A 24,760-nucleotide genomic window follows, 5' to 3' on the forward strand; every position below is an offset into this window, starting at 1 on the left:
TCCTGGCGGGCTGCCCCCAGGTAGTGAGGGTAGGCAACAACACATCCGCCATGCTGACCCTCAACATGGGGGCCCCTGTGCTTAGTCCCCTCCTGTACTCACCCACAACTGCGTGGCCACGCACGACTCCAACACGTCAATAAGTTTGCAGACGACACAACGGTGGTAGGCCTGATAAACGACGACGATGAGACAGCCTACAGGGAGGTCAGAGACAACCTCTCCCTCAACATCAGCAAGACAAAGGAGCTGAATGTGGACTAGAGGAAATGGAGGACCGAGCACGCCCCCATCCACATCGACGGGGCTGTTGTGGAACAGGTCGAGAGCTTAGTTCCTCGGTGTCCACATCACTAAGGAATCATCATGGTCCACACACATCAACACAGTCGTGAAGAGTGCAAGAGAACGCCTCTTCCCCCTCAGGAGGCTGAAAAGATTTGGCATGGGCCCTCAGATCCTCAAAAAGTTATACAGCTGCACCATTGAGCGCATCTTGACTGGCTGCATCACAGCTTGGTATGGCAACTGTTTGGCATCCGACCGCAAGGCGCTACAGAGGGTAATGCGTATGGCCCAGTACATTACTGGGGCCGAGCTCCCTGCCATCCAGGACCTCTATACCAGTTGGTGTCAGAGGAAGGCCCTAAAAATTGTCAAAGACTCCAGCCACCCAAGTCATAGACTGTTCTCTTTGCTACCGCCGATGCACCAAGTCTGGAACCAACAGGACTCTGAACAGCTTCTACCCCCAAGATGTAAGACTGATAGACAATTGGTTAAAAAGTTAACCAATAGCTACCCGGAATATCTGCATTGACCCTTTTTGCACAAATCTCCTTTGACTCATCACATACGCTGCTGTTACTGTGTATTATCTATACCGTTGCCTAGACATTTGATCCCTTCCTATGTGTACAAACATATCTACCTCAACTACCTCGTACCCCTGCACACTGTTTCAGTACTGGTACCCTGTGTATATAGCCAAGTTATCGTTACTCACTGTGTATTTATTCCTCGTGTTATTCTTTTTTATTTTATTTTCTTCTACTATTTCTCTTTTTTTTTCTCTCTGCATTGTTGGGAAGGGCCCATAAGTAAGCATTTCACTGTTAGTATACACCGGTTGTTTACAAAGCATGTGACAAACACAATTTGATTTGATTTGTAAGCATTATTTTCACAATTGCATGCACTGACAGATAATTAGGATTTAGCATTTTATTTGGATCCCCATTAGCTGTTGCAAAAGGAGCAGCTACTCTTCCTGGGTTCCACACAAAACATAAAACATGACATAATACAGAACAATAAAATAGACAAGAACAGCTCAAGGACAGAGCTACATACATTTAAAATAAATATAGAAATACAAAAGGATCTGTGCTGACAAAACAGTTAGGAAAAACATATGTGGCAGCAGATAGTCTAGTGGTTAAGAGCGTTGTGTTAGTAAACGAAAGGTTGCTGGTTTGAATCCCAAAGCCGATTAGGTGAAAAATCTGTCGATGTGCCCTTGAGCAAGGCACTTAACCCTAGTTGCTCTGGATAAGATCGTCTGTCAAATGTAAATATCACTTTACATAGACATACAAGTTATTTAGGTCAGATAGGGGAGAGACGAGGTGTTGTTTTATTTGTTTTTTAAAGCTGATTTTGCTGTTTGCTTATGTAATTTGAGACAGAAGGGTGTTCCATGTAACTAAGGCTCTATACAGTAATGTGTGTTACCTTAAAATAGTTTTGGACCTGGGGACTATGAAGTTAGAAACTGTCACTCTACTAACATATTCTACTCTTCACACATAGCAGCACTTGAACACTGCGTCACAAAAATACATACATACTTTGATGTGCACACACACGTACACACTGTTGTGCTGGTGGGAAGAGCTATAGGAGGACGGGCTCATTGGAATGGCTGGAATGGAATCAACGGAATTGTATCAAACACATCAAACACATGGAAACAACGTGCTTGACTTCGTTCCATTGATTCCATTCCAGCCATTACAATGATCCCATCCTCCTATAGCTCCTCCCACCAGCCTCCTCTGCGGTACACACTCCGATCACAGAGGCGCTTTATAAAATACAAGGTGCTCTGAGGAGCAGCTGTCTTGTGTGTGGCGACCCTTCCCCCTTTTCACTCCCTCCCATTCCCCTTCTCGTTTCCTCCCCCGCTCCCTGGAGCTTCCAGAGCTTAGTGAGTGTCTTACTAGTTCATGGGGGTCCCCTGTCCCCTGTCCCCTGTCCTCTGTCCCGTCCCCGCTGTTCCTCAAGCTGCTGCTAACTTTACGTAATTGTTCCTCCTGTCTGCCAGCCCAGGCAGCTGGAGCCCAGAGAGAGGATAAAGTGGCAGGCTAAATTGAGAGTGTGGCACTGGCCCAGAGTGCATCCATCTCTCCCCTTCTTTTCCTTCTAGTCCTCTTTTCCTTCTCTATCGCCTCCTCAGTGAATCCTCACCAAGCAGAACCTGTCTGGTCTGGCTTCACACCAGCACAGAGACATGCAGGGCCCAGGCACCCTGGTGGAGAGTCCATCATGTGTCATGGAGGCCTCAGTTGGCAGAGCGGGTGTGTAGACGTAATTCAGAATGACACTGCAATAGTAAGAAGATCAAACCTATGCATGGACAGTATTCTGCATGTAGGTGTATTTTGTTCTACATTGTCAAAAGGCAAAACTACAAATCTCAAGAGTTTGACAAAGGAAATGACTGATTGGCTGACAAGATTGAATGTGTTTTATTGATTGGTTGATGACCATTTAAAAAGGGAACCTCAAATAAGCTGCAAAAGTGAGTTGTGTGCCCAACATGCAGTCATGGTAATGCTGTTGACCATGGTGCATTAATAATGAGGATGGATGGGGGTTTTATGGGGTTGACAGGGGCACACAGGAGGGGCATGGGGACATAATAATAATAATAATAATATGCCATTTAGCAGACGCTTTTATCCAAAGCGACTTACAGTCATGCGTGCATACATTTTTTTTTTGTGTGTATGGGTGGTCCCGGGGATCGAACCCACTACCTTGGCGTTACAAGCGCCGTGCTCTACCAGCTGAGCTACAGAGGACCACCCATGGACAGAGACTAATTTGGTCAGTCATATTAGGGTAGGATAGGCATGGCACAGCTGTGAAACTGGACCCTGGGCATTGACTTAGAGCAGGGGTGTCAAACTCATTTTGCCCTCGTCTTCAACGAGGTCTGGAGGGCCGCACTGAAAATTGGTTACATTTCCTCACCTTCAAAATGAGCATCAATAGTTTCTGGAATTTTCGATACTCCCTGACTGTAGCTTTCATTTATGTGATAATTACCGAGCTGGACACAGTCAAGAAACTATGAATGTAGGTCCATTATTCATTTCTACACAGTTTCGATTTAGTTTTAGTCATTTTAAAGTTAGTTTTTTACTCAAACCACCCGTTTGACACCCCTAACTTAGAGTCAGGGCACTGAGAGTACCTCCCCCTATACTCAATACACATACATACATGTACACATACACACAGACTTAAACCTGTCTTGTTGCTTCTCTGCTGTTCCTTTCTACAACAAAGGGTTTAGAGCAGGGGTTCCCTAACCTTTTTCCCCAGGGCCCCCATTTTCACATGTATTATTGTTTATTGAGAAAGCCTATATTAAATACACCACCAGCTTGATTTTGCTTAATTTGAGGGACCTAGGAAAATGTTGTAGTTTTGAAGCTCATTTCCTGCAATTCTACGTAGTTTAACAAAACTCATGACAGAGCCCTGACCCATCAAACACCTTTGGGATGAATTGGAACGCCGACTGTGAGCCAGGCCTAATCGCCCAACATCAGTGCCCGACCTCACTAATGCTCTTGTGGCTGAATGGAAGCAAGTCCCCGCATCAATGTTCCAGTATCTAGTGGAAATCCTTCCCAGAAGAGTGGAGGCTATTATAGCAGCAAAGGGGGGACCAACTCCATATGAATGCCCATGATTTTGGAAAGAGATGTTCGACGAGCAGGTGTCCACATACTTTTGGTCATGTAGTGTATTTTTCCGCTACCAAATATGTTTTATTATGATTATTTATATGAACCCTCAATTTAATTCTACATATTTTATTTTACAGAAAGTGAATAGATCAATTCATAGCGACTGAGTCACAAATTGTGTAAGATTACTTCCCAAGCAAAGTCTAATTTCTTGACTCCTCGCCTTTGGAAAGTCATAGTTCAGCTTCTGAATGTCATAATGACAAACCAAATATATTCCCATATGCAGCAGAGTCGCATGTTCCTCGGGCATTTTACAAATGTTTTCTATCCTAAAGCATTGCGTATTTATGCTTTGTTTTAGATCGGTATAAACAATCGTGGGGGTAGCGGTCCCTAGGTTGGTAGCAACTGTTTTAGAGAATGCCTTGTACCACAGAGTATAGCAAGTTTGAAACATATTGCAGAGACACATTCCACTTCCCTCATTAAGAAATATGAACTTGGTCATTGAAATATGAACCTGGTCATTGACATTCATTTTGGTTATTACATTGCTATGACCGGAACGCTTCAGTAGTGTCGCAATAGAAAACCGCTGAGTGTGTCAATAAGTACTGAGTTTAGCTTCTCTTGGCCACCCCCTACTTTGCATAATGGGAGGGATTAGTAGTGTTTGCGTCAAACCCATCAATCATTTTGTTGTCACATGGGCTCTCTCTGATTTAATATCTGTCAGTAATTGCACTAGTGATATGTAATAGATCTCAGACACAAGGCACCTGCAATATCTCATACTCCTGCTGAACATCTTAAAATCATTTTATATAATACCACCGGCTGGCACCCTTCGCCAATTTACCCTTTGTATTATGTTAGGTACATTTTTCCATATAAAACCGAATTTTGTAATGATCAACTTAATAATACTTTTGATAATACATACTGAAGGAGGCTTGTGCACAAGACCTGGACAATCAACCTCTATCACTCTTACCCTCTCTAAATCTGCTTCAGCAAACTTTGGTTGTATACAGTAGATGCTTTCAATTCAACCTAATGCTGTTCTTCTTCTTCTATCTGGTTGTGCATAAATTAATGAAATTTTATTTTCGTGTCAAATCGACAATTGGCAACCCATCCCTTATGGGATTAATTGACACATAAATAAACATTACAATAATTCACTGTGGTAATAAAATGATAATTCTTCTTCCGGTGTTCTCTGCATTGCGCATCGCCTAAAGACTGAAAATATGTAAGGTAAAAATCAATATATAATAGTAAATAAGGTTATCCAAACAATAATTACATCCCTAAAACAGTAAAAACATATACATACACGACCGTTCAAAAGTTTGGGGTCACTTAGAAATGTCCTTGTTTTTGAAAGAAAAGCAATTTTTTTGTCCATTAAATAACATCAAATTGATCAGAAATACAGTGTAGACATTGTTAATGTTGTAAATGGCTATTGTAGCTGGAAACAGCTGTTTTTTATGGAATATCTACATAGGCGTACAGAGGCCCATTATCAGCAACCATCAGTCCTGTGTTCCAATGGCACGTTGTGTTTGCTAATCCAAGTTTATCATTTTAAAAGGCTAATTGATCATTAGAAAACCCTTTTGCAATTATGTTAGCACAGCTGAAAACTGTTGTGCTGATTAAAGAAGCAATAAAACTGGCCTTCTTGAGACTAGTTGAGTATCTGGAGCATCAGCAATTGTGGGTTCGATTACAGGCTCAAAATGTCCAGAAACCAATAACTTTCTTCTGACACTCGTCAGTCCATTCTTGCTCTGAGAAATGAAGGCTATTCCATGCGAGAAATTGCCAAGAAACTGAAGATCTCGTACAACGCTGTGACTACTCCATTCACAGAACAGCGCAAACTGGCTCTAACCAGAAAAGAAAGAGGAGTGGGAGGCCCCGGTGCACAACTGAGCAAGAGGACAAATACATTAGTGTCTAGTTTGAGAAACAGGTCCTCAACTGGCAGGTTCATTAAATAGTACCCGCAAAACACCAGTCTCAACGTCAACAATGAAGAGGCGACTCCGGGATGCTGACCTTCTAGGCAGAGTTGCAAAGAAAAAGTCCAGTGTCTGTGTTCTTTTGTCCATCTTAATCTTTTCTTTTTATTGGCCAGTCTGAGATATGGCTTTTTCTTTGCAACTCTGCCTAGAAGGTCAGCATCCCGGAGTCGCCTCTTCACTGTTGACGTTGAGACTGGTGTTTTGCGGGTACTATTTAATGAAGCTGCCAGTTGAGGACCTGTGATGCATCTGTTTCTCAAACTAGACACTAATGTATTTGTCCTCTTGCTCAGTTGTGCACCGGGGCCTCCCACTCATCTTTCTATTCTGGTTAGAGCCAGTTTGCGCTGTTCTGTGAAGGGAGTAGTACACAGCGTTGTACGAGATCTTCAGTTTCTTGGCAATTTCTCGCATTGGAATAGCCTTCATTTCTCAGAACAAGAATAGACTGACGAGTTTCAGAAGAAAGTTGTTTGTTTCTGGCCATTTTGAGCCTGTAATCGAACCCACAATTGCTGATGCTCCAGATACTCAACTAGTCTCAAGAAGGCCAGTTTTATTGCTTCTTTAATCAGCACCACAGTTTTCAGCTGTGCTAACGTAATTGCAAAAAGGTTTTCTAATGATCAATTAGCCTTTTAAAATGATCAACTTGGATTAGCAAACACAACGTGCCATTGGAACACAGGACTGATGGTTGCTGATAATGGGCCTCTGTATGCCTATGTAGATATAACATAAAAAATCAGCCGTTTCCAGCTACAATAGCTATTTACAACATGAACAATGTCTACACTGTATTTCTGATCAATTTGATGTTATTTTAATGGACAAAAAAATTGCTTTTCTTTCAAAAACAAGGACATTTCTAAGTGACCCCAAACTTTTGAACGGTAGTGTGTGTACATACATACATACATACACACACACACACACACACACACACACACACACACACACACACACACACACACACACACACACACACACACACACACACACACACACACACACACACACACACACACACACACACACACACACACACACACACACACACACACACACAGATAAACCCTGTCTGGCAGAAAGATGAGATTTATATGGGAGACAAGTCTATACACAATCTATATACACACGTGCCATTTACCACATAGAAGCTAAATATTTTGCATGTTTGTTATGACTTTCACCCCATGGGGACACAGTATCTTTCTTTGGCAGGGCCCTGGCATGCTGCTAGAAATAGACATGAAGGCATATATTATCTAGCACAGTTGGGAGATTTGTCCTGACAGAATGGTTAGCACAAAAGCTCAGGGTAGAGGGTAAGTAAGGAAGGCACACTGAAGTGTGGGCTTTCATCCATTTGTGTGCGCAATCTACGGCAACAACTCTGCTAACGTGCGTTGGACATTTTGGAATTGTCTTCTAGTGATCCATACCAAAGCTCAGTATTGCAGAGTTGTAGTTCTTCTCAGTAAATGCCAAGCGACAGATTTATACCTATGCTATTCTCACCTGATAATAAAGACGAAGGAAGATTCCCCCTCCCAAGCCAGTCTGTACATAATGATAACCAACGATAACCATTAAAGCCAAAAAGTGGTACGTTGGCCAAGGTATAAAGTCAGTGAAGTGTTCTGTACTGGCATCCCTGATTCAACTGGATGGGAATACGGAGGATACAGTGAATAGGGAGAGAGGGATAAAGGAAGAGAGTGAGACTAGTAAAAATGTCAGCAAATATAAGTTATCTGACAGAAATCCTGAGTGGCGCAGTGGTCTAAGGCACTGCATCTCAGTGCTAGAGGCGTCACTACAGACCCTGGTTCGATTCCAGGCTGTATCACAATCTGGCCGTGATTGAGAGTCCCATAGGGCGGCCGGGGTAGGCCGTCGTTGTAAATAAGAATTTGTTCTTAACTAACTTGCCTAATTAAAAAAATCTTCACCAACATTTGGACCGTGAGAATTCTTGATAATAAGAAAAGCTCTAGTTTGTTAAATTCACCCAAAATAGGCCTGTTTACATCAGCCTGACATTGTGCCACTTGTTCATTCTGTCTAGTTGGGAGACACAGTGGCACTGTGCGGAAGACTTGTTTTAAACAATCTCCTCATCAAAATTGTTAAACCTTGTGTGAAATCACATTAAACCTTGATTGACTATAAGCTTCAACAAAAACCTCTGCGAAGTGCAATTGCTCTGAATCCAAGTGGAGTGTGTGACACAGTTCCAGTTTGTGGTTCATATTGTCAGGTACTGTTTATGAAATGGCTTTCTCCTTTCTCCTCCTCCGGTTCGCCATCTCTCTCAAGGGACCATGACCATATTCCTATGCAAAATCATATCACTTTTTTTGACTGATTCAAATTAGGACCAAGGGGGTGGGAATACACACCAAACACATTACAGATGAATGAGAGGGAGATCCAATGACTGTAGGGGAGAATTCCCATGAAATCCCCCAACTAGTAATATAATATATGCCATTTAGCTGACGCATTTAGACATAGTAGTTATTTGTTCCCCCAGGACCCCTCAGTCTCTCAGTGTGAACACTTATAACAGTGTACACGGAGAAAGTGTATCTTTTACAACTGTCGCTTTACTTCAACTGTCGCTTGCAGCCCCTCTTTCAACCCCCCACCTCAAGTAGCTAATCAGAGGAGGGGGACGTTGCCATTCAGGGGGTAGGTACAGCTGTTGTTCCGTCTCGGGTGTTGTGATGTAAGTTCTTGCCTTTTAGAAACTAAACTGGGCATCAGGGGCTGTGGCTGTCCAATCGAGTGAGAGAATTCAAAGACAAATCAGCCAATGGGTGCAAAGGTCTGGGTATATAAGCTAGGGTCTAACACCTGTCAAAGTTGGGCAACCCCTATATTGGCTTTGGTGGATCCCGGGAACGTTACCTCCTTCTTTTCTACTGTGCAGGTAAACCTACTAGGCAGCAAGCTTCTGGAACAGGGTTTTAAGTAGAAATGAGGAGAACTCCTGAAAAACAGCATAAAAAGAAAAGAGGAATTTTAAACAAACACTTTAGGCAATTGAAACCTCTCAGTTGCTGCACTATTTGGAATCCTGAAATCGGTTCTTCTTGTTTTTTGCATTGGACCCCTCTTCAGTTTCTTGCAGTGTTTCCTAAAATGGAAGATATACCATTTTCTTCTTCTTTAACCTTCTTCTTATGCGTTTTTACTCATCATCCTCTTGAGTGCAAACTGTAACTTTGTTTAAAGTTTTGTCGGTAAAAGAGAGCACTGGTTTGAAAACAGCCATGATCATTAACGGCTGTTGTAGAGGAGGGATAGTCACAGGACAGCGGCTGGTTGATTTGTTACCAGTGGTGATCTATAGATGACACCGAGTCATTTTAGATATTTTGCAGAAAAAAACATGCAATGTGAAGTATTGAATTTCTATAATGTCTGCAATTGTTCCTCAGCATGTTTTTAGTTCAGATGTTATTAATCTGAGATCCTATTCATTCTGATATGAAGGTCAGTTGTGCTAATGACCGGAGAATGAATCAAGTCAGTCTCTGGATCTCTCTGGTACCACCTACTGGGGTGTAGCCAGACTAGGCTCCAGTGGTGGTGTTCCCTTGAAGGAATGGAAAGGTGGCTTGCATGCCAGTGTCAGAGTATAGCCACAGCAAGAGTGTGTAGGGTGGATGGCCTGGTCTAAAAATACCTTCTGCTGCCAAGTGCATAAAAGCACGTAGATCACACCCCTGTCACTCTCTGTGGAAACATGAGGTGGTGGCTGGAGGGGGCCAGGAGACTGATTGATAAGACACTAGGAGACTCAGTACTACAAACCATTTGTTGTATTGTTAGGCCATTGCTAGGACAGTTCCTTGATTTTTTTCTGAAAACCCATCATGCTCTCTTTGACAAAATGTTGCTAGGGACCCAGATATTGTTCTCTCACCATTCTTGAATATTTAGTTGGGAGGGCTTTCGTTACTGTGTGCCAGATCATCCTACATAGATTCACACTTCTTCCCCCCCCTCCTTTTTGCAGGACAAAAGAGAGCCGCAATCATGACGAAGAACTGCCACAATGACTATAAGATGAAATTCTCAGATGATGAGGAGTTTCCAGACCTCTCCCTGCACAACAATCACATGGCCAAGGTGCTGACCAAGGACATGTACAAAAAGCTGAGGAGCAAGTCTACCCCCTCCGGTTTCACCCTGGACGACTGCACCCAGACCGGTGTGGACAACCCTGGTAAGACTCGGAAGCACACACACAGGAAGACCCGTCAGGGCCCTGTGAGGTCACAGGATATGCATGTCCTGATCAGCTCTGATTGGTGGCTGATAAGGGCACCTGAAAGCAAAACATTCTTAGTGATATTAACTGATACACTATTAGCATGAAACATGACACTGTAGGTAGTGCACTTTGTTGGTAGCCTGTTACATGTAGTTTTCCTGTGGCTGTAGTTCTCACCTATTCTCTGTCTGTTTGCAGGACACCCCTTCATCATGACCGTTGGCTGCGTTGCTGGTGATGAAGAGTGCTACGAAGTCTTCAAGGATATGTTCGACCCCATCATCTCCGACCGTCACGGAGGCTACAAGCCCACCGACAAGCACAAGACCGACCTAAACTTCGAGAACCTGAAGGTGAGTGAAGAAAGTGGTCATGACAATCACATTCCTAAATTTGAGTTGCTCCTTTTGCGAGCTTGATTTTTTAGCTAATATATAAGGCTGCAGTGGACCGTGGTGACTAGACAGCATTTGAATGAGTTATATGTGTAGAGTGACATAATTCATTTCCCTGTTTGCAGGGAGGGGATGATCTTGACCCCGCCTACGTTCTGTCTAGCCGTGTGCGTACCGGCCGCAGCATCAAGGGATACACCCTGCCCCCCCACAACAGCCGTGGCGAGCGCAGAATGGTTGAGAAACTGTCCATTGAGGGTGAGTGTCTGAGCCCTCAGTAAAATCAGCACTATAAATCAGGGTCAGCTGTGCTGCCTTGGAGCACGACCATGTCAATCTCATGTTTATGTCTTTCTCCCCTCAGCCCTGGCCACACTGGATGGTGAGTTCAAGGGAAAGTACTACCCCCTGAACGCCATGTCCGATGCCGAGCAGGATCAGCTGATCGCCGACCACTTCTTGTTTGACAAGCCCGTCTCCCCCCTGCTGCTGTCCGCTGGTATGGCCCGTGACTGGCCCGACGCAAGAGGAATCTGGTGAGTGCCCAGGACACAGGCCCATACCAATACCCGAACCAAAACAATACCATTTGTGAAACCAGATAATGTTGTCCCAGTGTATCATAGTGGTGTGTCACGTAGTACATACTCCCTCCTTTCTGAAGGCACAACGATAGCAAGAGCTTCTTGGTGTGGGTGAACGAGGAGGATCACCTGCGTGTCATCTCCATGGAGAAGGGAGGCAACATGAAGGAGGTCTTCAGACGCTTCTGTGTTGGTCTGCAGAAGGTACACTAGCCACAGAGCCTACATGACTGACACACTGTCAATACCTAGATTGTTCTATATCGCTTGTTCACAATGATGACAGCTGGCTTTTCTTATAGTCAATAGTCGAACACACATCACATTCGGTTGGCTATTCTCACCTGAAAACGCACTCACTGGAACGTTCTCGTCTCCTGTCCTTCTCTACCTTGTGCAGATTGAGGCGGTCTTCAAGAAGCACAATCACGGCTTCATGTGGAACGAGCATCTCGGCTACGTGTTGACCTGCCCCTCCAACCTGGGAACTGGCCTGCGCGGTGGCGTGCACGTCAAGCTGCCCAAGCTGAGCACACATGCCAAGTTCGAGGAGATCCTGACCAGGCTGCGTCTGCAGAAGCGCGGCACAGGTACGAGCTACTCTCAAACTCTCTAACTCTCTTTACAGTCTTACAGTCTTAATGTCATACTGTACCTAGCAATAGTCCATAGAATATAATTACACTGCCATGACATATGCATCTCTGAGGTGACTAGTAAAGCCATATTTAACCTGACATTTACATCATGGAACACCAGTGTTTAGGATTATGAAGACTCACCTTTGACCTCTTTGCCTGCAGGTGGTGTGGACACGGCCTCCGTGGGTGGAATCTTCGACATCTCCAACGCTGATCGTCTGGGCTCCTCAGAGGTGCAGCAGGTGCAGATGGTGGTGGATGGCGTCAAGCTCATGGTGGAGATGGAGAAGAAGCTGGAGAAGGGAGAGGCCATCGACGGCATGATCCCCGCCCAGAAGTAAAGTGGCACTTGTGTTTTTTGTATAATAAAAATGAGTAGCCTTGTCATCACGCTGGCAGGAGACTGCCTCCATTGACTTTTCCTAAAGACACTCCACTCTGATCCAACTCTCTTTTTTCCTTCCTTAATTCTTTCCCTTCATTTATTTTTCTCCTTCTTACGGTTACTTTTTACCATCTGTCCCGTTCTTTCTGTAACATCCTGGGAACAAAGTACCATTGCATAGTCTGGTGCCATGGGCCATCGCTATGTGTATGCACCTAATCTTAAATCCGTTTTTTGGTTGTAAAAATTTATTGAGCAAATAAAACAAGACCCAGTTAACAATTAACCCCACTGTCTGATGTATGGTCTCGAAACACACACACGCCCTCGCACATACACACTCTTGCTGCATGTGTGCACACACACACCACGCTACAGCAGCCCCATAAATGCCCTAAAACCATGGTACAATAAACAAACTTCTTACACATAACATGACCAATCTGTAATCTACTGACACCACATCAACCACAGTGAGGAAAAAAAGAAACTTGATCCAAAATGTCAGTTTGAAAGGAGAATTTATTTTTGCTTCACACAATTTTCCTCGGAGACATGCAGGACTGCAGGTCAGTCATTTCCATAATTTCACCCCGTTTTATCGATAACAGCAACTGCTTCAAACGCACTACTACTTCCTACTGTTGAAGCATGGTCCTAAGCTTTAAGCAATACATATGGGAATTGTTGGGCAAGAGGTCCTATTTTGGGCAAAGTTGCCAAAAAAATTGCCCTAAATCACAGCTTTCACATTTTAAGACATTTGTGGCCACCTGTTGCAACTAACATCTCCCATGATTCCTTGCAACGGGCAAACTGAAGTCATAGTAGTGTCATTGATTACTATGGACTACTGCCATACACTTGTGCAATAAATATTTTTGCCAAAAGGAATAAGGTAGAAAATGGAGTTTGAAAACAACTGAAGATTTGTGAGTGTGTTGGGCAGGCAGTCCAGTGTGGGCAGGCTGGCGGAGATGGTCAGGGGTGTCACAGGTTACGGAATATAACTGGGATGTTACATACTGTACAACTTACATCATACTGTAACAGGGACAAACAAGCACATTCTGTAATGAGAACATCTTCCTCTGTTGATGAATTTTTCCTGCCATTTACAAAGGTCTGACAGACTTTCAGCAAACAAGAAAGGTTGAGGAACATTCAGCGACACCAACAGTCTGAGCTGAGAAAATAGAAACATGGTTCAGAGATCTAAACTAGAAGAGCCCACTGCAGCAATTGGGAATGAAGTTCTGGCATGTCTGCTGCTGTGACCCACTGACAGGCAACAAGGATCATTACTGTATATTGGTGCAAACCAAAGCCAGTGACAAACAGTCAAGGCCTGAGTGAGTGACTATCTACCCGACTTGGATCAATTGTGAGCAGCTTGGGACCGTGGTTCATTTATAGAAGAGTGTCAGGGTTGATTTCAACAAGGTCACCCAGGGTCACATTCTAAACTACCCCCCTCAGCAATACAGAAGTCTGATTGGCTACCAGAAGAGAAGCGGCTACATCACGCCTGTTTTGCTGACCAATTGCTCAGTGTTGCTGAGGGCAGAGTTGAGGAGCAGTTCGGAACTCATCCACCAGGGAACCACAGATACAGGAATCATTGGACAGAAATACTGAATGCAATTCAACAAGCATTGCTGTAGTTGTTATAGTCTGTGTGATCAATGATATTATTTTATTTTTGAGCAGAACATTTGGAGTTGATCCAATTCTCTTTTTTATTTTACACAAAAAAGTGCTCCAGGTTGTGATTGTGGAAATGTGACAATCAATATTCCCCAACATAATACTAAACACAGCTTATATCAAATCAAGTTTGGAATCTTGTCCCTGTGGATGTGCTGTAACATTTAAGAGGAAATACAATTGTAAGAGGTGATATTGCTAAACCAAAGTGCTACCAGAAGAACATGTAGAATGCTTGTGTACATTACCTGCTGAAACGCAGAAAATCTAAAGGTTAGTGGCTCAGAAGAGCAGTCATCGCCTACTCCGCTTTGGACATTGAAGTCAGACAGCCTTGCTCATTGGTAACCAACATACCGCATATACAAAACACAAAATGAAACTTGACGAGAGTAGCAGAGGGGGTCTTACAGAATTGAGCAGACGATGGATGGGCAGAAGGGTGTGGCATTTGTTTTACAGCATCGTTTTTTGTCCGTCTCTGCATTTCGGCATGTCTCCCTATATAGCAGGGGTGTCAAATATATAGCCCGCAGGCCGGATCCGGCGCGCGAGGGGGTCCAATCTGGCCCGCGGGAAAAAATATTTTTAAATGAATACAACCACATCAAAACTGTGTAGAAATGATAAGACAATGGACCTACATTCATACAGTTTATTGACTGTGTCCAGCTCGTTCATAATCACTGAAATGAAAGCTAGACAGTCAGGGAGCATAAAAAAATTCAAAAAAATGATGGATTGAGTGGATAGACAATTTTTGGCAAATTTTGGCCCCCGAGGAAATATAACACAATTTCAGTGTTGCCCTCCGGACCTTGTTGAAGAACGAATGCGGCGTCCAGGGCAAAATGAGTTTGACACCCCTGCTCTATAGTTCTGTCTAGGAAAGGGCTGGCCCCTTGTTTCTTAAATATGCATTCAGTCTGCGTCAATTGCTCATTGAAGGGAAAAAAAGAAAAACAAAATGAAAAACCTTTTAAATAGCAGCTGTTAAAAAGGAATGACAACTAATATAATCATAACGACGTTGACGAAAAATATCTTCATCTGCAAATATGGAATTAAAAAATAACTGCTCGACTCCATAGATTCACATAATATTGAGGTGCCTCAGCAGGGTTCATAGGTCATAGGTCTGTGAGTGGCGGGCCCGGGCCATCCGTGCCTGTGCGCCTGCGTGTCCGTGTGGCACCAGAAGCGGGTCTTTGGCAGGGGTGAGGTGAGGTTGGCAGTGGGGGTAGCGGGTTCTGCCTGTCTCCTTCTCCTGCCCCCTCGGTCAGTCTGTCCAGTGTAGATGCTCTCTGCCCCACCCCCTGTTGCCCTCAGAGCTCCAGCTCCTTGGACACTTTTGTTGCGATGTCCCGGAAGGAGAGCGGCGCCCCCCACAGGCGTTTGAAGCGCACGCCGCTGGTCTCAGCGGGGCCGGCGGGCAGCTGGCACACCTCAGCCTCGAAGGCCACGCGTGAGCCAGCCGCCCCGTGGGTGCAGGAGAGCAGGAAGGGCCCAGCCAGGTGGACCTGGCAGCCGCAGCCCTGGGCCGCCTCGCGCAGCGCCAGCACCACCTCCGCCGGGTCCCGCGGGCTCCGCACCCTCACATCCCAGCCGCATCGGGGGGTCCGGGGCTCTGCCGCTTTTTGATGCCCAGGTAGATGGCGACTGCAGGGGCAAAGTGGGTGAAGCGTGGGTGGGTGGGAGTGGGGGATTGATTAGGGGTGAGAGATTGAATGAGAGTAGAGGATGCAGGTGGAGTGTGGGTGAGATGATGCATTAACGTGGGTGAGTATATGGGAAGAAAGGGACAGGGGAGAAATAGATTAGTATCATATAGGGTTTGGTTAAACAGCCACAACTCTTAATTTATTAATAGCAATAGAAATCCATTCCTCAATTTCTCATTAAAATAGATAACAAGGCCAATAGAAATTGAAGTATATAAAATGTTTTTAACAGTCTTTGCTGAAGAGTGGATGTAGCATCCACAACACACACAAGTTGCATTGCCATCTTAAAATGCTGCCATAAATTAGACAATTCTAGAAAAATAAATCTGTGGTGCAAAATTCAGACGATACCGCAGTGCAATAAAATAGAATATTAGGAAGCACCACAAGTTAGGCAAGTTAACAACACAATTTTACCTTTTTGAGGACGCGTGTTCTTCAAGGCAACAACATTCTAAGTGATGCTGCACCATCACACCTCATTCATTAGACCAGGCTACAGTCATGCCCCACTCAATGATCTGAACTGTATCCATTCCTATATTCAGGTCATTACATTATTATTTCTGGAGGTGTCTGTATTTTGCAGGGTTGTGGTCAATTCCATTTAAATCCGGTCAATACAGAAAGTAAACCAAATTCCAGTTCTAATTCCACATTTTCCTCATTGAAAAGCATTGAAGAGAATTTTAATTTCAGTGTACTTCCTGACTGGAATTGAAATGGAATTGAGCCCAACCCTGGTGGTTTGCACAGCTAATTTAATTAGGAAAATGTTTATTTGGAATGCTGTCCTGGTGGGTCACAGAATCAGCTTGCGGTGGTATCTTACTTTGCTCGGTCACAAGCTAGCAAAAACACATCTGCTGTGTAGGTAGGTGTAGGTTTAGGGGTGGACATAGCCAGAATAACACACACTAGTACTACTCTTGGAAACATAGGCAATAGTTCAACAGCATGACTTACCAACTATACACACCCACCAACCCAACACAACTAAGACTGGAAGTTAAGTGGAAGCTCTGTACATTTTCTGCATGTCTACATAATTATGGGTATTTATTAATTTATTAAAATCATTTGAGTAAGTGAAAATGAGGTTAATGTCAAAGGTTGGGGAGTTGAAGTTGTTATTATCACACACTGATGAACCAATTGATAAAACACACAGAAGGATCCTACTTCAGAAAATAATTAGAGAGGCACTGACTCACAGGCATCTAGCACAGGGTACCACATCTACTATCTACGAGTCACACCAAGGGCATTTAGAGCTAATGCTGCATTGACCCATGCTCTGAGCTTTACCTGCTGGTTTTAACCAGAGACTGTTTGACCAGAGACTGTGCAGCCGAGGCTACAGTGTGAGGGAGAGAATAGAAATGCCTTTAGTAACTACTGGTCCTGGAGCTGTCATACCGCCCAATGGTGGGCAGACATGGAGTGATACAGAATGTCTTAAATGATATCCGCCACAACTACCTAACTGATCTGGGGTCAGTTTTGCATTGTGTGATCATAATGAATGTGGTTACAACTGGGTTTGGGGAAACTGATTTTGGGCCAGTAATTAAAGAGGTTCTCATCACAGTTGGACATACTGTATTATAGACACTCACCTTGTGACCGGAGATCTGCAGACTCTCTCAGGTTCGTCTGTGACCCTCAAGAGGAAGACAAAGGTGCGTGTTAGGAATGAATCAGCCAATAGAGAAATATCCCTTTTTCCCCTCCCCTTCCTGTTCCAATCCTTTTCTCAGCAAGGCAACATCAACACCATCAACTCATCAGAGCCAGAGTGACATCAACCTTTCGAAATGCACGGAAAGTAAATTAAATAAAATAAACAAATAAAAAACATACACTTTGAAGCCACACTAGGAATGTTTTGTTTTTAGGAAGGGCTCAGGGCAGGTTTGGGTGGCTTCCAAGAGACTAGAAAGCTACTACTGCTTGCATTGCGTGACATACTGGACAATTTTAACGTGTGCTGTGATGGATTTTAAGTGGGTTTGTAGAACATGTATTCCAAAATTTTTACTAAAAGCATACGAAAGCACAATGACTACTACATCTCAGGTTTTGAGATGTTCCATTACACATACATCTAACACACACAAGGGGGCGCTGCTGTTCAAGCACCACAAAGAGTGTCCCCCGTGTTCGTAACCTTCCCATTTCAAAAGCCGTCCCCACCAACCTGGCAACCCAAATTCCATTCTAGGAACTGGGTGTGTCTTGAAAGGACTAGAGCTTTCCTTCTATAAAATCTCCATTTAACAGCATAAGGGAGAGATCTGAGCTGTCCAGTGTCTTAAAACAAACCTGCCAGTGGGATAGCGTCTGGGCTGCCATGTTGGGTCAAATCTCTCTCTGGGAGTGAGGGACTGAGTGGAGCCCATGGGGAGTGGAGTGGATTGGAGAGGGGGGATAAGGACTGACAAGCCTGTGCCTCTGGCTGGGACTGTGAAGGGGATCCCGTTAAGAGCGGGGATAAAGGCTCTATTACGCAAGTAATCCCGGTTTAAAGTGTCAGCGATGCTAAGGACGCATGGCAGCAGCTCCTTAAAAACAAAACCGCCACTCCCTCCAATCTGTACTTCCTTGGCCTTGTGATAGCGTTGTGTTGTGGCAAAGAGGTAGGTAGGCTAAACCAAAAACACTGAAACAGCTTCACAGTGCTGGCTCTGGGACTGGTGACGTTTTAACAATGCAAGGAATATATGGAGTTCATTAAATGAGTACCCTCTTACAATCACGTTCAAAAGTACAACTGGACGGCACACAACTGCACAATGAGTGGTGAGGTTATCAGGGTGAGGTGCACCTTAAAGCTTTAGGAGAAGGTAAAGAACAGCCCAGAGAGTCCAAAGTCACATCAGACCCCTTTGATTTGACTTTCAAAGATAAGAATAAAGAAATGTTTAATGTCCAATCATGTATTATTGCTTTAAGTGCCACAATCATTTGGTAGATATCCATATAATAATAAATCCATTAACCAACTGCCTTTACATGAACTGAAAATACAAGAAGAATGTATAGAGGATCCCAAACTGCTCCTACATCAAGTACTACAAGCGTGTGCACATTTTAAAAGCCTTTGGAAAGCAGGGTCATTGCTGGCTGTTGTTCTGCTGTTGTCAAGGGTATGCTGTGTCACCTGTGGCCTCTAGGGTGTGCTCTTGTACTGAACCCAGACAACAGACACAGCGCACACAAACTGAGGCAGTGAATGAGAGGGGAGTGGGCGAGGGGTTTGAGGTGCTGGCAGACAGGCAGGCATACAGACTGACAGGCAGACAGACAGGCAGGCAGGCAGGCAGGCAGACAGATAGGCAGACAGATAGGCAGACAGATAGGCAGACAGGCAGACAGGCAGGCAGGCAGACAGGCAGGCAGACAGGCAGGCAGACAGAAGGAGCCAGAAACATGGGAAGAAGAACTTACTAACTGTTTTTGATCCCTGCGGAAGAGTGCAGCCCGAGACGGACTTGTTTGAGTTGGGACGCTTAGAGGGGTCAAGATTGACCCTACGAGGAAGAAGAGAGAGAAACAAAGAGAACGAGAGAGACAGAGAAATAGAGAGAAAGAAAGAAAGACAGAGAGAGAAAGAGATATGGATAAAGGGGAAAAAAGAAGGATAAAAGACTGCAGCTGATTGGCAAGGAAAAGTAAAGTTAACAAGGAAAAGCAAAGTAGTTAAGAAACAGAAACAAAACATGAAGCTCCTCCCCCAAAAAACAGCCAAGACCGAGAGAGAGAGAGTGTAGTAGGGAGATGTGAACTGGGTAAGTGGGGGTTTGAAGCCTGTGGTTAATAGAGGAGGAAGTAAGCCTGAGGAAAGTCAATGCAGATTAAGGAGAGAGTGAGAGAGGGGGACGTCAGAAGCATTTCGGACCCTCCAGCAGTGTAAGTCTGAGTACTGATGGCCAAACACACACACACACCTTACTGACTCCACTGTGTCTCTAGGGCTAAGACGAATGCCCTCCATATTGAGGAAGGGTTCTAAGTATCACTGCCAGAGTCACTGTCACCTGTCTTGGGCTTTGTGTGCTCTCCTCTACAGTAGCCTAACTGGCTTTTCCTTAACACACTATCTAACACTGTAGCCTACACGCTAGAGGTCATCACGGATCCGAATACCCGAGACCCGATCCGTGACCCAAGCGGTTCCGGATCCAGATTTCTAAATAATGTCACGGGTGTGGGTCGGATCTGATATGATTGTCACGGGTATGTGTAATTTTAACTGACTTGTCCAGAAGGACCCATACAGATCCAAACGTGACTGCTGCAGGAGAGAGAGAAAGAGAGAGAGAAATTGTATAATTTATGCGGCTACTGTTTGCTTTTCACGAGAGTGGCGAACAGCTTGTTGTTGGTCAATCTTAAGTCATCAAAGCGGCAATAGGCTATAGTCATAGAGCCTCTGTGTGGGACAAAGGTTAGGAGATATCTAATCAGTGGAAGATGGAATTAAAATTATGGAATTAAAAGTTAAAGGAGAAGGACAGGCTATAACAACCAAGAGCCAACAGGTAGACTGCTACTTTATATTCTGAATGGAGTTGTTGTCGTTTGTAACTGTAGGACGAGAAAGCGCATGCAGCATCAATTAGCCTAGCTAGCTGCTAGCTAGCTTAACTAGCTTCCCCCGGTTTGATGCAGTCAAGACAGGTGCTACGTAATCATATTGGATGATAAATAACCTAGCTATGGCAGCTTTTAGTCTACTATAGTGAGAGTCGGCTTGGTTGGTTGCTGGCTTTCGTCTCTACCTCCCTCCTCCCTGTTCCTGTGTCACTCGCTCACACTCACAGTAGCCTACACACACAGCACGGCCCCTAGAGCGTCACCTCTCTCTACCTCCTCTCCCTCGCATGTTATCAGCTCCAGTTAATAAAATAGCTTAAAAATGGACTTTTCTGCTGCTTCTCTCACTCGGATTGGACCGGGTCTGGATCCGACCAGGTCTATCCGGAACGGGTCTAGTTGTCCTCTGGTCCGTGCGGAACGGGTCTATCCAGATGGGAAAGCCCCAAGTCCATTTCATAAAGGCCTCTTCTACACGCTAGTCTCCTTTAGGTTGCTACTTCATGGTCATATGCCTCAATCAACATTTATTTTCACCTTTGGTTCAGGCCTGCTATCTAGACTAAAGTTGATTATCTCCATCAGTGCACACAGATGAGCAGTTTACTGGGCTTTGCTTACAAAAATCTTTTACACGTAAAATAACATGGGGCGTAACAGGAGCGAAAGCTCATTGTAATCCTTGTCCTTGCTAGACTGCATTATCTTTATTTGATCTAATTGCTTAAATGGCACTCGCTATCCCTGACGAGTGTTGACTTTCACAATGTCGTGCGCAGCATCGTATAACTAGAACTAACATCTGAGGAAAGTCAATGCAGATGTATTAGAATCCTCCCAATTTCACGCTGCGTGTCCCTTTCAGCTGTTTAGACTAGGATTGCTTACACATTTGATGCTTACACTCTGAAATTCCTTCACTTTAATATCCAAAGTCAACGGGTTCAAGCTATGAATTCTACCCTCACTATGAACTAGCCTAGAAGTGTTGTCGTCACTATACTGGGGGGCTAAAGCTCAGGGCTTCCTCACACTCCCTTCACTCTCCTCTTACCTGCGTGTCAGCTTGGAGGTGAGCTTGCTGAACAGGTTGGAGGTGGCGCGGGTACGTGCGTGGGGCAAAGGGCTGGCATCGTGGGACAGGGTAGGGGAGGTGGGGGGGGCGTGGGAGGGAGGCCGCCGGTCCCTCAGCTGGCCACCGTGGAAGGTGCTGCGGATGCTGGAGCCCCGGGTGAGGCGGGAGCCTGAGGAAGAGGAGGTCCCCGAGGCCCCAGCGATGCTGTGGGTGGAGGGCGAGGCCGGGGGCAGCCGGTGGGACATGGAGCTGAGAGAGGAAAGGAGAAAGGACAAAACAATCAGATCATCATCACGTTAATCCATCATTCAACCATTAACAGTGAGGTGATCAGTCCATAATGTATGACAAAAAAAACCAGGGCATCATTCTAATGTATCGGTTGAGACAAACGATCTGAGCCAGAAAGGCTTTAGCTGGAGTTAGTTGAGCGTAAAGGCAGAGGGATGGTGAACCATTACAGGCCTGTCACAGGGTAGGAGCTTCCACTTGTGTTGGCTTTCAGCAGACAGAGGTCAAATCAGAACTGGGCATTTGGTGGAAACAGACTGAGGGGGATCAGGGAGGAGGGAAGGACAGACTGGAAAGGGGGATGTGGGAGGGGTGTGACTGGTATGCTGGTAAAGAGTGAGAAAAGAAAAGTGAGCATAGAAAGAGAAAGAGAGGGTGAGAGATGGAGAGAGAGGGCTTGAGGGAGAATGACAGACTGAAAATGAAGACTTCAGCCATCTGCTTGGAGAAGTGTGGCTGGCGTGTGGACGTCCAGCAGTAGCCACCTCTCCTTCCCCATGCCCCCTTAACTCTGCATCCTTTCATCCACTTGGCAGAGCTCCTCCTCCCCTCGTCCCTTTGGCCCGCTCCCTACAGTTCTCCCTGACTGGCTGGGTTAGCTAGGCTGGCTGAGCCCCTGTTGGCCTGGGGCTGCTTTACTTAATGCTCTAAATAACCAGAGCTCTGATAGACACACGCACAGGGAGAGGGGCCGAGTAGGGCAGACACATTAGAGTCCTTTGGTTGAATTGCAGCCGTTTCAGAGCACAATCATTTACCCTCAACCTGAGCCAGGGGCAAGAACTGAAAATGTGTAGAATGTAATGCATGATTATTATGAGCATGTATTTCTGTGTATATCATGTAATTGTATGACAGCATGCATGTCTGTATGAGCATGATTATTTGTGTATGTTTCCGAGTGTGTTGGTTTGTGTATTTTGTGTATTTTGTCATCGTGTTTATGCAGCCGTGTATTTGTTTGTGCAGCTGTACTGTGTGTGTGCTCTAGCACGTGTGTGTCCCGTCAGCCCGTCTAGTGTGGCATTGCATTGACAGGGCCTAGAAGGCGGTTGCTGGTCAAGTTGGGACACTGCCAGCCCCCGATTTCCCCCTCCACCTCCTCCCCTACCCTCCCTCCCCCAGTGCCTGGACTTTAGGTCACATGATTACCACCACCTTCTGGCACACACCGGTAAGCTCTTTATCTCCTAGTCAAGAGATGTAATGAATGTTATACACAAACACACCACTACAGTACAGTCAAAACACACAGGTTACGTATGCACACATAATGCTGAGAAAGTGAATGGATCCCTGCTATTATACTCAAGGACTCAACAAATGTAGAAGCACATGTGCAACACTCAAACACAAACATGAAACCCAAACGCTCTGCTCACCTGTTCTCCTTTCCGTTCTGTAGTAGGGAGGGCCTGTCTGTGCTGTTCCGGTCCGTGGTGCACACATACGTGTTCCGTCGGATCATGGCACTTGCTGGGACGTTGTTCTGAAAGGCAGGGAGAATGACAGTTGGATAGATAACACATTGACTGTGATTTGGTGAAATTCAGAAAGGCATCCATCCTATAACCCTTCTCTCCTCCATATAATGGCAGTCTAATGGTCAGATAACACTAGGGATGTTTATGTCTATTCAAAGCCCTGACTCTGAAAATATCTACCCCCCACATCACAGTGTCAGTGGATGCATACCAAATGGCACCCTATTCCCTATATAGTGCACTACTTATGAGCCCTGGTCAAAAGGAGTGCACTTTAAGGAACCACAGTATCAGTGTTGAACTCTTCTTGTCACTCTCAGTCCACCCTGTCAGAGTGCCTCTGAGCCCTTCAAAGGGTTAATCTCAGGTTAATCTCCATATTCTCCGTTCACACTGTTGTTGTTGTTGTTGTTTATATTTTACATTTACATTTTAGTCATTTAGCAGACGCTCTTATACAGAGCGACTTACAGGAGCAATTAGGGTTAAGTGCCTTGCTCAAGGGCACATCGACAGATTTTTCACCTAGTCGGCTCAGGGATTAGAACCAGCGACCTTTCGGTTACTGGCACTACGCTCTTAACCACTAAGCTACCTGCCGTTGTTACGTTCACACTGTTGTTGTTGTTCATCCCTATACTGTTACTGGACTCTATATGCTAGCGTGTAATCTCTATTCTCTCTGTCCACATCTTAGTTTAGCATTAATCTGTCGATTCTCTATTCAAAGTGTTATTGGTTCATTCCCACGCATACTGATCTTAGTTTCATTCATCTCTTGTAACATTTTCTCTTTATGGTGTTAACCCCTCTTTTCCCTGTGCGTGTGTATGTGTTTATATTGTATAATTATTTGTAAGGATGTGTTGTAGGCCGACTGCATTGCACACATTGCATTGCATCAACCAATGGTTGCGTGCCACGCCTTTGACAATGCAGTCTGGCATCAGATAACTCTATTATATGTGGTTTGCTGACATGTAGTCAGCCTGGAACGCTGCACTGTAGTCAGCCTGGAACGCTGCACTGTAGTCGGCCTGGAACACGGCCTATCTGTATGTGTGTGCATGCATGCTCACCGTGGCGGTGTTAATCTCCTTGCGGCGGTCAGGGATCTCTGACTTGTTGGGGTTGTTGGCGCTGCTGACCATGGGGCTGGAGGGGGGCTGGATGGAGCGGCTGCCCACCATGCTGCTGCTGACCTTCCGGGACGCCATGCGCCCCCCCTCCTCCTTCAGATCCCTGTCTGCCCCCGCCACATTGCTGGGGCTACGCTTGGGGTGGGACGGGGGCGCTGCTGGACCGCCTGCACAACAGACAGACAGGGAAGAGGATACGACATAAGAATCAAAGTCTGGTCCTGTGTGGTTCAGTTGTTAGAGCAAGGCGCTTGTAAAACCAAGATCGTGGGTTGGAATTCTGCTGGGGCCACCCATACGTAAATGTCTGCATGGACTACTGTAAGTCATTTGGGATGTTATTATATTATAGACTGACACATGAGTGGGCAATGCACAAATTATGAAGATCTCACACACTTGTAAAGTGGTGACTGGTGACCTCAC

At 45.1% G+C, this 24,760-nt stretch overlaps 2 protein-coding genes across 2 annotated transcripts in view; one reads left to right on the plus strand and one right to left on the minus strand.

The window, feature by feature from the left end:
* The first annotated feature begins 8,916 nt into the window (after window positions 1–8,916).
* Window positions 8,917–12,569, plus strand: ckmb (creatine kinase, muscle b). Its single transcript, XM_084142580.1, has 8 exons — window positions 8,917–8,960; window positions 10,053–10,262; window positions 10,509–10,663; window positions 10,831–10,963; window positions 11,070–11,241; window positions 11,370–11,493; window positions 11,690–11,879; window positions 12,093–12,569. The coding sequence occupies exons 2-8, from the start codon at window positions 10,073–10,075 to the stop codon at window positions 12,269–12,271; spliced, it is 1,143 nt and encodes a 380-aa protein (XP_083998706.1). The 5' UTR covers window positions 8,917–8,960; window positions 10,053–10,072; the 3' UTR covers window positions 12,272–12,569.
* Window positions 12,570–12,819: 250 nt separating this feature from the next.
* Window positions 12,820–24,760, minus strand: part of LOC311101841 (MAP/microtubule affinity-regulating kinase 4-like) — a 54,090-nt gene continuing 42,149 nt past the window's right edge. The window contains exons 13-17 of the mRNA XM_084143053.1: window positions 24,275–24,501; window positions 23,094–23,200; window positions 21,400–21,669; window positions 17,366–17,410; window positions 12,820–15,681 (exon numbers count right to left, since the gene is read on the minus strand). Of these exons, the coding sequence (XP_083999179.1) occupies window positions 15,348–15,681; window positions 17,366–17,410; window positions 21,400–21,669; window positions 23,094–23,200; window positions 24,275–24,501 (983 nt within the window). The 3' untranslated portion in view covers window positions 12,820–15,347. The remainder of the gene's footprint in view (window positions 15,682–17,365; window positions 17,411–21,399; window positions 21,670–23,093; window positions 23,201–24,274; window positions 24,502–24,760) is intronic.

Source organism: Coregonus lavaretus, assembly GCF_964263955.1.
Source record: "Coregonus lavaretus genome assembly, chromosome: 26".
NCBI classification, from domain to species: domain Eukaryota; kingdom Metazoa; phylum Chordata; class Actinopteri; order Salmoniformes; family Salmonidae; genus Coregonus; species Coregonus lavaretus.

Excerpts from the sequence above, each read along its gene's own strand:
- ckmb (XM_084142580.1), top strand. The coding sequence starts at position 10,073 with ATGACGAAGAACTGCCACAATGACTATAAGATGAAATTCTCAGATGAT. Across the intron at positions 10,664-10,830 it reads TAAACTTCGAGAACCTGAAG|GGAGGGGATGATCTTGACCC; the intron begins GTGAGTGAAGAA and ends CCCTGTTTGCAG. Across the intron at positions 10,964-11,069 it reads TGAGAAACTGTCCATTGAGG|CCCTGGCCACACTGGATGGT; the intron begins GTGAGTGTCTGA and ends TTCTCCCCTCAG.